This window comes from Nanorana parkeri, unplaced genomic scaffold (assembly GCF_000935625.1).
Source record: "Nanorana parkeri isolate BGI_ZX_2015 unplaced genomic scaffold, ASM93562v1 scaffold715, whole genome shotgun sequence".
Taxonomy (NCBI): Eukaryota; Metazoa; Chordata; class Amphibia; order Anura; family Dicroglossidae; genus Nanorana; species Nanorana parkeri.
The window spans coordinates 26,644-39,941 of NW_017306983.1; the positions used below are offsets into that span (position 1 = coordinate 26,644).

The following is a 13,298-nucleotide window of genomic DNA, read 5'->3' on the forward strand; positions in this document are numbered from 1 at the left end:
TCCCCTGAGGGTGACCCTGCAGAGCCCACCATAGACTCTCTATGGTGGGCTCTGCAGGGTCACCCTCAGGTGGGCTGGTCACGCTCCTTACCTGTCCACCTCCTCTTCCTGCACTATCGCTGATGGGCCCCGCCTCCTTCTCCGTCACCGGGACCCACCTCCTCCTCCACTGCCGGGTGCAGCCTGCTCCACCGCCACTGCTGGCTCTCATTAACTCCGCAGCAGCTGATCTGATCTTCAGTGATCTGAACAGCAGCGCATTCTTCTCACAGCCGCCAGTGAAAGCCACCAGCATAAGATGCCACAGCAGTCCAGACGGCCCGCATGGCATCTGGCCGGGCCCCCCTGTGCTCCGGGCCCCATAGCGGCTGCATGGGTCGCTATGGCGATTGTTACGCCACTGAGTGCATCCCTAGTTTTTACATTGTGTCAACCTCCAATTTCCACTTACCCTGATGTGGGGTCAACAGCAATAGCTCTGGGGTCTTGCAGGCTCTGGTCGAACAGGGTTTTCCGTTTGCAGCCATCTGTGGTTGCCACAGAGATTGTCTTGTTGCCGGAGTCGGTCCAATAAATGTTCTTGTGAATCCAGTCCACTGCTAGGCCCTCCGGAGAGTGGAGGTGACTATTAATCAGCACAACATGCTCCAAGGGGTCTGCAGCTCGCTCCAGGGGGGCACTGTAATACATAAATCATTGTTTATCCATCAGTTTGCTCCTGTAGATGCAGGGAGTTTTGCTAATATATGCAGATTTGGTGGACCTGCCCTGTAGTTAAAGTGGAACCACAGACAACTTACCGCATGGCTTTCACAAGCAGGACCCAAATAAGCATTTTGTCGGTCTGTAAATGATTGGATAGAACCTAAACCTACCATATTATACAGACACATAGCTTATAATATGTACTGTATCAGATGGATTAAGTTTCACCTCCCTATGACTGATGTGTTGGATTTTATTAGGACAAATGTTCCTCACAGCAGGGAACCCAGTGTATACCGATCCTTTCTTCCCTGCTGTGGTTCGCAGCCGGAAAAAAATCCACAGATGTCCAGCTTTATCTGATCCTTCCATCTCCAGGCCCAAGCTGTCTATTCAAATTCTAACGGTGGACATTTGTCTCTTCTGTTCTACTAATCAGTGAAGTAATACAATCTTCTGACATTGACTCCCCTCTATAGTTTGAAGTCACAGTTCCCATCAGTTCTTACCTGTAAATCTTCCGGTGAAAGAGGTCACACCAATAAATCTTTTTGCCTATGACCTCTACATCCAAGGATACCACATTTTTTAGCTGTGAGGCCAGGCGGGAGTAATCTCTGCGGACAAGGTCAATCTGGCGTAGTTCATGGCGGTTAGTGAATATAAGGTATGGACTCTGCCCTGCGGAGAACAAGAAAACATGGTCATCGACTGGCTACAGTGTCAGAAAAATGACAGGCAGGAAACTTAGATTTGTAATATATTATTATGATTTACGAGGCTGTAGAATCCCACTCCACAGGAAACTAGTCAAGTTATATGAAATGAGATATTATGTTTACACAGCTTGGTAAATTATACAATTTCATGGCTGAACAAAACATGGAAATTGCTTTAATTTATAGCCTGTGGATGTGATATAACAAGTGCCTTTAATTGTTTTGCACATATTATTGTGATTCTTCAGGAAGTACTATCCTCTCTAAAAAAAAAAAAGGTTTGGCCATAGTTCTCTTTTAACTCATTGGATAATCAGGGCCAGACTTGTTCAGGTATATAACACTGCTGGCACATCTGACAGACAGATGATACGTTATATGATCTTATTGGCACATCTTCTCCCAGGCCCATTTACAGTTATGAGAGGACATTAAGGAGAGCGGTCACCGGCCTACTCTACATTATAGGTTCTCTCCTGTACATGTGCGTAAAAAGTAATTGTCTTGGTACCTAGCAGACTCACCAGCAGCTTTGCAGATTTTAGACACGCCGTCCATCTGGTACCCTTCATAACATTCACACTTATAGTCTCCCTTGTAGTTCACACAGATCTGACTGCAGGCATCGGGGTTTTCACACTCATCAATATCTAAAAATCAGAGAAAATGTTTCAGGTACAGAGCAATAACTCCAGATTACCATCCCAGAGTGATTTTAACAAGACAGAATGAAAGGCCATCATTTCACCTTTAATGAGTTCATAGCAGGAAGACCGAATACCAATTATTTCTGATTGGTTGTTTTTAGTTATGGAGATTTGCGGCATGTTCCTTATTGGTGATCAGTGATAATCTCTTCTGTATAACCCCGCTGTTCATAACATTTAATTTACGTATAAACATGTAAAACAAACAGTAATTCAGAACTGAAGGTATGGGAGGAAACACAAAGAGCAACTGAAACCAAAACAGGGTTGATAGAGTGAAGCGGGATCAGAAGCTGTCAGGATTTTATGTGTTCTCCATTAGGGAGGTTCACCCTCTGTATTTGTCCTGGTGAACATGATCACTGAAAGGGAAAGAAAATGCCATATTTTGGGTTGTCACCAGAACCGGAATAGATGGGAAATCTTCCAAAGGAGGACATTAGTTCAAGTAACCTTGCTGACCACCAGGGATTTCCCTCACTTCCTGTTGAGGTTATTGGACAGGAAGTGAAGAAATCTCCTCCCCAATGGGACATTTTCCTTTTGGGACACAGATGGCAAAAAAGCTGACAGAGGTTATAATCCTCCCTTATTCTATATAAAACAAAAGCCAGTTTGGGCTTTAGTTCTAAATTAAAACAAAAGTTGAAATACATTACATTTGATCAGGGACTAAGGTAAACTTTTCATTACAGAGTATTGACTTTCTAAATGAGAGAGGCAGCTCATTGGCTGCTGGCTCAGTTCATATGAAGATTTTCTGACCTGTTCCTTTGATCAGCTTATCGAGGGATGGCGGCCGAAAGGGTGTTGACAGTGGCAACCACTGTGCATATTTCAGCCAGTTACTCAAGAACCTGCCAAAATTTACACAGTGTATGACAACCTTTAGAGCTTACACAGGACTGAGGACTCAATCCCCACCCCATGTGGCAGTGCCAATCATCAGTGTAGTCATATGAAAAAAAGGAGATACGTCACATGGCTCTTTTTATTTGTTCCCAATGGCTGAATTAGGTGGCAGTGGAGTGAAGGAAAGACAAATATGTGCCCCCCTTTAAAAATCAACTTCAGAAAGTCAGTGCAAAATGTATATGTAAAGGGGGGGAAAAAAATCTAGACCTACCTACCTTACCCCTGTCTTCCGGATCGGTCAGCATGACATCACCACCCTTCCAGGAAGATTCCTGGGGAATGCAGAGCAGGCCAATGTTCATGAAAAGACACTCCAGTCCTTTGCAAGAAAGTCTTATCATGAGATAAGGGCTGCTCTGCATTTCCAAGGATCTCACCAGAAAGAGTAGGGCATCACCCTCATCTAGGGACCATTGGAGGAAGACATGAATAAGGCAAAAATCAAACTTTTTTTTCTTTACTAGTACATTTTGCACATACCCTGTGCAGGTCATTTTATAGTGGGTGGGGGCCCAGACTGTTTCTAATGTGTTGGCAGATCTCATAAACTAAATGTGCATATTCTGTCCTAAGATCAGATCACAGGGCTTGGGAGGTACATTGTATGTTAATGCATTTCATAAAAACCTGTCCCTTAATCTATTCCCTAATTGCACATTACAAGTTATTCTACAAAACGAGCTGTCTGTAGATTCCTAGTATAATATAACTAGAATTGCTAAGAAAAATCCTTGAAAAAATAAATAGTTTTAATCAAAACTAGGAATGCACCAATACAATCTTTTCGGTATCGAGTACAAGTACCAATATTTTGATTTCGGTACTCGCCAATACCGACAAGATTGCTGCTCGTTTCATACAAGTGATCTGATCAGAGCCCTTGTATAAAAACGAGCGGCGGCTCCCCGCTGTACATTCAGCTCTGTAGGGCTAAATGTACAAAAAAACTACTCGCCCGGCGCCCGTAACTGCATGTCCCGGGCATCTGGCGATAGGAATTCCACACCCCTGAAATATACTCATTTGACCCAAAAAAGGACTAAAGCAAAAGAAAAAAAAAAGGTGTGGCTTTAGTTCTCCTTTAAAAAGGAAAACGTTTTTTTTTTAAATCCAAAAAGCAAATGTTCTGCTAGCTATTCCAGAACAATCCTACCAGCTGCTTCAGATAACACAAACACCAGCAGCTTGAATGATGACATTGTATAGAATCTAAAACCCTGTGTAAATATGGAGCTAGAATTCTTTTTACACAACACTTAACTTAACTGGAATTTGTTTTACCCGGCTGTGTGAATTATAGATCACATCTTCTTGGAGGCTTCCTAAGTTTAATGGAGGTTATAGTCATAGTCCAACTTTAAAAAAAATTAATGCACACAGATTAATACAAGGAAAATGTGCGTTTATAATTTTTTTTGGACTGGAGCCTGCAAAGCATTGCGATCAGTGGATCATGGATGCAATGCACAGGCTCCTACAGACTTTTTTTTCCTAACCTCAGGTCCGTACTTGAGTACAGACCTTCAGTTATGGGGCTGGAGAAGGTAATCAATGAACTACAGCGGTGATGTTGTCACACTTTGAGATCTACGATCCTGTGTTTGATGGAGGGGGGCTGGCTTATGTGGCCATGCTTCAGGTTGCACCCTAAATATGATTGTAGCATGATACAAGGTCCAAAAGGTGGAATATTCTTTTAACTGGTTAACCACGAGGAGACGGTTTTCATTTAGTGCTTGCATACAAGAGGTATTGCTGTACTGACTGACTGAATACAAGTGCCTCCGGTAAATATACAATATACAATGGGCATCTGCTATACCTAACGTACATTATTATAATATCTCTCTAGGCTATTAGAAGGCTGGGTTTCTCTGATCTACACTTTTTATCATTAGTCATTGCATATGAAATGTATTGGAAATAAGAGACAAAGTGAAAAGACATAAAACTGTAATTTGCCACCAGAAAATGTAATTAACTTTAATGTTATTTTTAAACAACTGGTCCATTAGTAAAAATAATAAAAGCACTTGGCCTATAGCAACCAATAAAGTGCTTCTCATTTTATAACCTGTACTTAGAAAATGTCAGATTGGAACGTAAAGCCCAACGACACCTTCTGTTTAAAGCGGCTAAATACATTTCAGGTGCACTAAAATAAATGGTGTTCAGTGTCTTATGGTTCATTTTCTTTCTAAAACAGCCACAACCTGAGTATAAAAGCCTGCCTCCTGCTGCAGAGAAGGACCCTTGCTTTGTGTGGCATCAGTGGTCTCTCTGTAGAGGTCTGACAACACCACTGCTGAGTCAGAGCTCTCTAATCAATGGGGAGCATGAGCTTTGCTGACGCACCTAGAGTGTATTTAGCCGATTAAAACTGAAGGTTCAATTTGACTTTAGGCTGGGTTCACACCTAGGCGCGTTTGTCGCGCATTTCGTGTCGCACGATTCGCGGTAAAAAAAACGTGTCACAAACGCGCGTTTCCGAGGGCTACTTGACTGTATCCCAATGGAAACGTGCAACAAAAATGACCCAAAGAAGCTCCTGTACTTCTTTGGGCGTAGGACGTTTTGTAGCGCGTTCATACGGCCTGTAATACGCCCAGGTGTGAACCATGCCCATAGGAAATAATGGGATTTCGGTGTTTGAGCGTTTTGCAGAGTGTAGGAACGCGCTACAAAACGCCCAGGTGTGAACCGGGCCTTAAAGAGGACCTTGCAGTGCTATATAGGCAAGGTCCACTTATAACGTCCTTCCCCCTTTGGAAATCAACTGCAGAAAGTAAGTGCAAAATGTATATGTAAAGAAAAAAAAAATAGATGCATACCTACCTTGCCCCGTCTTTCGCATCGCTCAGCATGACATCACCACCCTCCCAGGAAGATTCCTGGGGAAAGCAGAACGGACCAAAGCTCGCCAGAAGACATTCTAATCCACTGCAACAAAGTCTTCTCACAAGATAGGGGCTGCTCTGCATTTCCCAGATGGAGCATGACGCCACCCTCGCCTGGGCTCCATGGGCAGAAAACGATGGTAAGGCAAAAATCAAACTTTTTTCTTTAAAAGTACATTTTGTTCCTACTTTCTGCAAGTAATTGTTACAGAGGGAGGGGGCCAGGGCATTATAAGTGGACTTTGCACTGCAAGGTCCAATTTAAGATCCAATTTGACATTTTCCAGTATGGGTTAAAAAAAATGAGCTATCTATATTTTAAACAATGGGCCCAGTGTTTAAAAAGAAAATCAAAGTTAATTAAACTGCATTTTACTGCCTAAGTCTGCTTAAAATTCTTTGCTTGATTTAAAATTTATAAGCAACACCTAATAAGGCTTATTCAGGAAGTCAATGCATAAAATGCTGCAACTTACAGCAATTAAACAGGATTCCTTTTCATTGGACTTGAATTGATGATCTGGGTTACTGGACATTGCAGATTATTACTGATCAATGCAGTATTCTAGTGAATAAGCCAGTGTTTCTGTACGATAAGGAAGAGTCAAGCTGTGACCACTGAGGTGCTGAGGAAGCTGCAAGAGTTTTTCCCTTACCTCCGCAAGTCTTCTTGTCGATCAGTTTGTAGCCTGTTGGACACTCACATTCGTGCCCCACCTTCAAGTCTTTGCAGATGTGCGAACATCCTCCGTTGTAAATCAAGCATTCGTTGATACCTAGAAGTAGGAAAAAGTTTAAAGTATAGTAAGTATAGTAAAAATAGGATCTCAGTTAGAGGCATGCAATATTTGCCCTACCTCTGCCCAATATCTAGAAATTCATATTCCGCACACCCCCCAAATCCCTGCCTCTTCCACCGCAACAATGATACACCCACAGCATTGATCATTACCCACCTGATATGTGATGAAGGAAAAAAAATGCTGCTTAGGTTCTGCTTTCTTCTTAACCCCTCGTCCTCCAGCCTGGTGATTGGCCAGTGAAGGAGTAGCAGCTCATTAATAAGATTGAAAACATGAAGCGCACAGCTCACCCCTATCATGCGTCCCCGCAATCCACATTCGGTGCACGGATGACTCTCTTTCGTAGTAATAGGCTCATAAAAACTGTGAAACCAGCACACGATGATCTTCCAAAGAAATTCAGTCATAGCTCTGTCTAAGGCCGAGTAAGGCAGAAACGCGTCAGCGGTTGTGCTTTGTATAGATGCATGTGGAATAAAGTTTGAATTTCTTTGGAAGATCATCATGTGCTGGTTCCACAGTTTTTAAGCATTAATAGGATTATCCCTCTACTCTTCCCTCCTGTAAGCATGTTCCCTGTAAGCAGTTAAGGCAGTTAAGCCCTGATTGCCTTAAAGTAATGCTCGTTTAAGCTCTGCTGCGCTGAAGATTTTTAAAGATCCAAAAGGCAAGTTCTAGTTTAAAAACCATTTAATGATTTTTGCAATGAATACATAACTGGTTTAGTTTTTTTTTTAAACATTTGCCTGGAGTGCAGAACACACTTGACTAATGCCCTATTATTATTAGTAATAATATTATAACGGTATTAATATTGCAGCATCGTACACCATAGTGAAATACACAAAGATCACGGTGAAGAGGTAAGGAAAATAATCAGGAGGTTATTAGATGAAGCACAACACAGCGATCAATCTGTCTTGGCACTTCTGCATTACAGGGCAAAGAGCGCAAAATGCACCACGGCGGTTTGGTAAGCCTTTCGCTTTTCTTCCTTACGGAATAGACTCAGTCTTCATCTGTATTTTGTGGCCAGCTCAGCAAAACAGATGACTCGCCGCCTGGCTTCCTGATTGGCCAGCTTCCCGGCCAATCAGGAAGCCAGGCGGTGAGTCATTACAGGGTGCTCGGCTTCCTGTTTGACGAGGGAGCATGGAGCTGGCTGACAAGCATCTGACAAGGACACTAGGGAAGCACCGATACCGGTTTTCGGTATAGAGTACCAATATTTTTCTTCGGTACTCGCTGATACCGGAAGTCCCAATACGGAAGCCGGGTGGCATGCAATAACCCCTCTGTTTCCCGATTAGCCGGGAAGCGGTTTCCATGCTCCCTCGTCACCATACGACTGGGTGCTTTACTTACCACATTCATTTAGAGGCTCATCAGACCAGTCCCTGCAGTCTTGCCGAGAATCGCACACTTTACGGGCGTCGATGCATTCTCCGCTCTTACACTGAAAGGTTCCTTCTGTGTCACATGGAGCTTCCGCTGTAATACATACAACACAGGAGTTTTCAGAAAGAATCCAGTACTGGAAAAACAGTCACATAAGCAAAAAGGATTAGTGGTTAGCACTGCTGCCTTGCAGCACTGGGGGTCCCCGGTTCAAATCCTGGTTCGAACACTATCTGCAAGGAGTTTGCATCTTCCCCCTGTGCTTGTGTCAGTTTCCTCAGTTTTCCTCCCACACTCTAAAGACATGCTGGTAAGTATATTGGCTCCTGTTTAAATCGGCCCTGTGTGCATGTGAGATTGTAAGCTCTGTGACGGCAGGGACTGATATGAATGTGCACTACATAAGGCGTTGCGTAAATTGTCAGCGCTATATAAATACCTGTAATAATAATAACAGTTTAAAGGAGATAATGCATTATACGAAAGGTCTACTTATTAACTTTTCTCCAATGCTATAATGGTCAAATAGAAAAAAACTATAAGGAAAAATAGTCATAGATTGACCTTACCCCCACCTTCCATATTGCACATTATTCTGCTGCCATCAACATCCTGCAGAATGCTGCGTAGCACAAATCTCATGAGCTGTAACACAGTGCAGGAGCATGTTATTGTGAGATTCAGGCTCCTCAACATTACCTGGGTTCTTGCCAGAAGAAGGATGATGTCACCCTTGCCTAGGCACCAAGGGCAGAAGCAGGAGGAAAGGTAAGTATCTTAATGACATTTTTTCCCTTATAGGTTGCTCTTCCAATGTTCAGCTCTGACTGTTTAGAAATTGATGGAGCTGCTCACTAATTTTTTTTTGTTTTTGCCAAGCATCGATTTAAAAAGGAGAACTATGGGGTTAAGGCTTTTCCCCATAGTTCTCCTTAGGGTAACGGGAGGACACAAACTAGCGTCCTCCTGTCACCCTAAGCTCAGTATACAGCTCGCGGTATACTTAGATGCCACAGTATACCGCGGAGCTACTGCTCGCGGTATACTGAGACGCCGCAGCTGAAGCGGATCCCGACAATTATGTCTGGATCCGCCCAGCTGCATGAGTGACAGCTGGCTCTGCCTATCTAGAGGCAGAACCAGCTGTACCCGCCCCCTCCCCCGTCCGATCCGCCAGTCAGCGCTGGCGGATCGGAGCGGGGAGGGGGGAATCCAGCCCCTCCCCTGTCACGGCAGAGAGCTGTGACAGGATCGAGAAGTGAGCGAGCGCCGCTATATGTTCGCTCACCTCCCGATCTACTGAGCTGACCTGTGACAGTTTAATTGTCACAGCTCGGCTAGAACTATGAGGTGAGTGAAAAGCACTCAACTTATAGATCTCCTTTAAGAAAAATACTTCTACATCTCTTTAAATAAAATACTCTAGTCTGCATTCTGTTTAGTTTAATAAGAGGGGCTCACCAGTTCTGCATCCGGTCTCATCGCTTCCATCAATGCAGTCTCTGACTCCATTACACTGATACATGCCGTGGACACAGGCACCATCCCCACACTGGAATTCATCTGGACGACAGGTCACCACAGCTGCAACAATCATACATGTAAACATTATTCACCTACAATAAAAGGGAAATCCTGGGCGCATTGCCAGATCTGCTACCCAATGCCAAGAAAAACATTTTACAGCTCTAAAAATTCATACAACAGTAATTATGTTTTTGGTTTTTTTTTTTTGCTTTACAGCAGGTGTGTAAGCACTCAGCTAGTAGGATGAGGCACAGTCCAGACAGAATGGTCACTCAGTCCATGTCTGTACCGCGGTTTGCCATGTAGATTGCATTCACACCAGTAGCTGCAGCACAATGCAAAGCTGCTGGTGTGTGCTTCCAAACACAGTGCTGATATGCCAATCACAGCACATCGCACTATTTATTTATTTGTTACAAGCCTAACAAAAACATGCATGCTTTACGCGCATGTGTTCATTCAAATCAGATGCGGCAGGATTGCGCTGGGTTATGGCTGGCAGTGGAACACAAACCTTGGAGGCCAGTAATTCCACTGCCAGCCATAACCCAGCACAGGCCAGCGATTGCAGTCCAGCCTAAAGCGCTATTCGGTCCACATCCGGACCTCGGTCCATCATTTAGTGAACGCTGATGTACATGATGGCTTTTTCTAAAATTAGAATAGAAAGATTAAAAAAAAATGTATGTCATGAGTTATGTACAAAGCCATATCAACCAATTAGAATGGTTCTTTTACCGATCCAACTGCAGTAAACTAAAAGCTGACTGCTTGTGATAGGTTACTGTCAGAACATTTGCTGCAATAAAAAAATAAAAATGCATTCTATGTACGCGCTAACTTGAAGAGTGATGTCCTACTGGGGTGCAATATACATTTTCTTTGTGTTTCTTGATCGAGCTCTTGTGTAGGTTCATCCTGAGATGCAGCTTAAAGGAGAACTATGGGGTCAGTGTTTTTCCCCATAGTTCTCCTTAGGGTAACGGGAGGACGCAAACTAGCGTCCTCCCGTTACCCTAAGCTATTCTCCTTTAAGGCCAGTTTCCCCAATGTAACAGCCTTTGTCACATGCTGAACACTGTATCATATAAACCACGTTAGCAGATGTACATGAGTATTATCCCTTAATGTTGTACATTTTGTTGTTGTGACTCGCTGTACTCTTCACATATATGTTGGCAAAGTTTGCAGCGGGGTTTTTTGCATTGTACTGCGCCATTCTGTGTCCGTTCCTCTTCTGGGATCAGCTTACTGCGTACGCTTTTATATATTTTGTTAGTCCAATAAGAAAGGTATCATCGCATACTACAATACTCCGTTTTGTTTTTGTTTTTTTATACATCTTCTCTACTGGACTAATACAGCTTACCCATTTACATTACACTATATTATTATTTTTTTTTATTTAGATATCTCCTGCAACAATAATACAATTGACAATATTGGTTATAATAATCCTATCAAATAATAATACAATGTAACAGGTAATTTTCAATGTGAACCCTTTTTCATATGTTTAAAAGAGGATAGAAAAAAATAAATCATGTTGAATAGTTCTTTGTCAAGCCTGAGACATGGCATCTTAATTAATCTTACAGATGGCACCATTGTCAGTCTTATCTTGTTGCTGTCTGGTATAACTAGACTCCCCAAAATTTACAACCTGGGAATGCTGGGAGGGTCTGAGAATGGCTGATGTTAGACGCTCTTGTTTTTTCCAAAGCATGAACTTAAGTTCACCTTGATACTTCTAGAATAGGAAGAACAATATGGCTTCCAGTATGCTCATGTTACATTATGCATTGATGATACGTTTAGGCCTCACAGTTCCTTCCTTTTATCGCTGAATAGTTCCGATATTACTGCACTGTGCACAAATCTGATGCACTATAACCTACGGCACACACCGGTAGCTACGAATTACTGTACTGCATTCTTTTTTCCATCCAATAATAGAATACAAAAACAACAAATTGATAATAGAATTCATGAGGATGTTTTTTCCTGCATTGCGCAATCAGCATCTCTTTTTGGCTGACTCAATTCTGCTAAATTAAAAAAATCCCAATGAGGAATAAAGCGGAAACTCCAAGTACAAAGTTAAAATTAGGGATGCACTGATAACAGTTTTACAGTATCGAGTATTACTTGTGCTTCTGCTGGCATGGAGCCAGCTTCCCGGGCAATCAGGAAGCCAGGCGGCGGGTAACGACATGTCACCCTGCTTCCCGATTGCCTGGAAGGCCGGCTCCATGTTGTTTGGCTGACTTGATTGTGATTGCCTGGGAAGCCTGTTTCCCGGCCAATCAGCATCGAGCCAGCTAACCGGCCAATCAGGAAGCCGGGATGCGGGTCATTACTCGCTGCCCATCTTCCTGATCGCACGGGAAGCTGGCTCCATGTTCCCCTAGGCCGCAAATTTCCTCTGACCAGAAGTTCCGGTATCGAAGCATTTGGGCGTGTACGAGTACTCGCCCAAATACTCTGCATCGGCACCAATACTGGTATCAGTGCATCCCTAGTCAAAATATATAAATAGTTGATTGGTTTTGTTATGTTTGTATTGATAGGAAATAGTGGCGTTTCCTGCCAGGCTACACTCAGGGGAATAGGTGTGTAAATCACAACACAGGCTCAGCAGAATTAGAATCCCTTGCGAGTAAAACTTCACATATATGTTTTTCCACTGTGTATTTTCCTGTTGGTCTGGAGTTCTTCTTTAATTTTTTGGGGCCCCTTTAACCAATAATAGTTTTTTTGTTTCTGTTTCTAGGACTACACACTGTACTTACGGCAATCTTTCTCATCAGATTTGTCCTTGCAGTCCTCATCTCCATCACATCTCCAGTTCAGGTGGATACATTTGCCGTTGCCACAGCGAAACTCTTGCTCCCCGCACAGTGTCACTGCCTGAGGCTGACTTTTCAGGCCGCAGCGATCCTCAGATTCGTCTGACTGATCTGCACAGTCGGCCTGTCCATCACACAGCCATTTCTCAGGAATGCAGATCCCTTTGCCGCAGCGGAACTGTGCTGCTTTACACGTGATCACCGAGCAATCTCCTTCATCGCTGTTGTCACCGCAGTTATCCACACCGTCACACACAAAGCTGGTAGCAATACACAACTTATTACTGCACTGAAATTCACCGCGGGGGCAGCCTGCAAAGAGAGCGCAGAGATCATGAAGTGCTGGTTATTTACAAAACTTAGTACACTCTAAACCTGACAAACCATAGAAAAGCTCACATTCATTATTCATATATGAACACCTAATTCCAGGGAATGATCGACCCGTTCAATATTTATAAAGATAAACAGGTTATACTTTGTTTCTAATTATATATATATATATATATATATATATACAGGGCTTGAAAAATTTTACGGTGTCTCACCAGTCAGTCAAAAATTTCACCAGTCAGCATGACCGGACTATAGCCTTGCAATTTATGTTAAAAATTTTTGGGGACAGATAGAGCTTTCTTTTGTGACCACACGGGGGGGTTATTTTTTTTTTGTTTTACTATATAATGATAAAAGTACCATAAATGTAAAAAAAAAAAAGTTTCCCTACGTTATGTTATAAAACATTTATTCTTACCCATATTTTTAGTAAAACATAAAA

The 13,298-nt window shown here is 42.8% G+C and overlaps 1 protein-coding gene across 1 annotated transcript in view; it reads right to left on the reverse strand.

The window, feature by feature from the left end:
* Positions 1-13,298, reverse strand: part of LRP8 (LDL receptor related protein 8) — a 181,257-nt gene that overhangs the window by 17,189 nt on the left and 150,770 nt on the right. The window contains exons 4-10 of the mRNA XM_018563976.1: positions 12,464-12,832; positions 9,606-9,728; positions 8,112-8,237; positions 6,600-6,719; positions 1,949-2,074; positions 1,215-1,386; positions 452-679 (exon numbers count right to left, since the gene is read on the reverse strand). Coding sequence (XP_018419478.1) covers positions 452-679; positions 1,215-1,386; positions 1,949-2,074; positions 6,600-6,719; positions 8,112-8,237; positions 9,606-9,728; positions 12,464-12,832 — 1,264 coding nt within the window. The remainder of the gene's footprint in view (positions 1-451; positions 680-1,214; positions 1,387-1,948; positions 2,075-6,599; positions 6,720-8,111; positions 8,238-9,605; positions 9,729-12,463; positions 12,833-13,298) is intronic.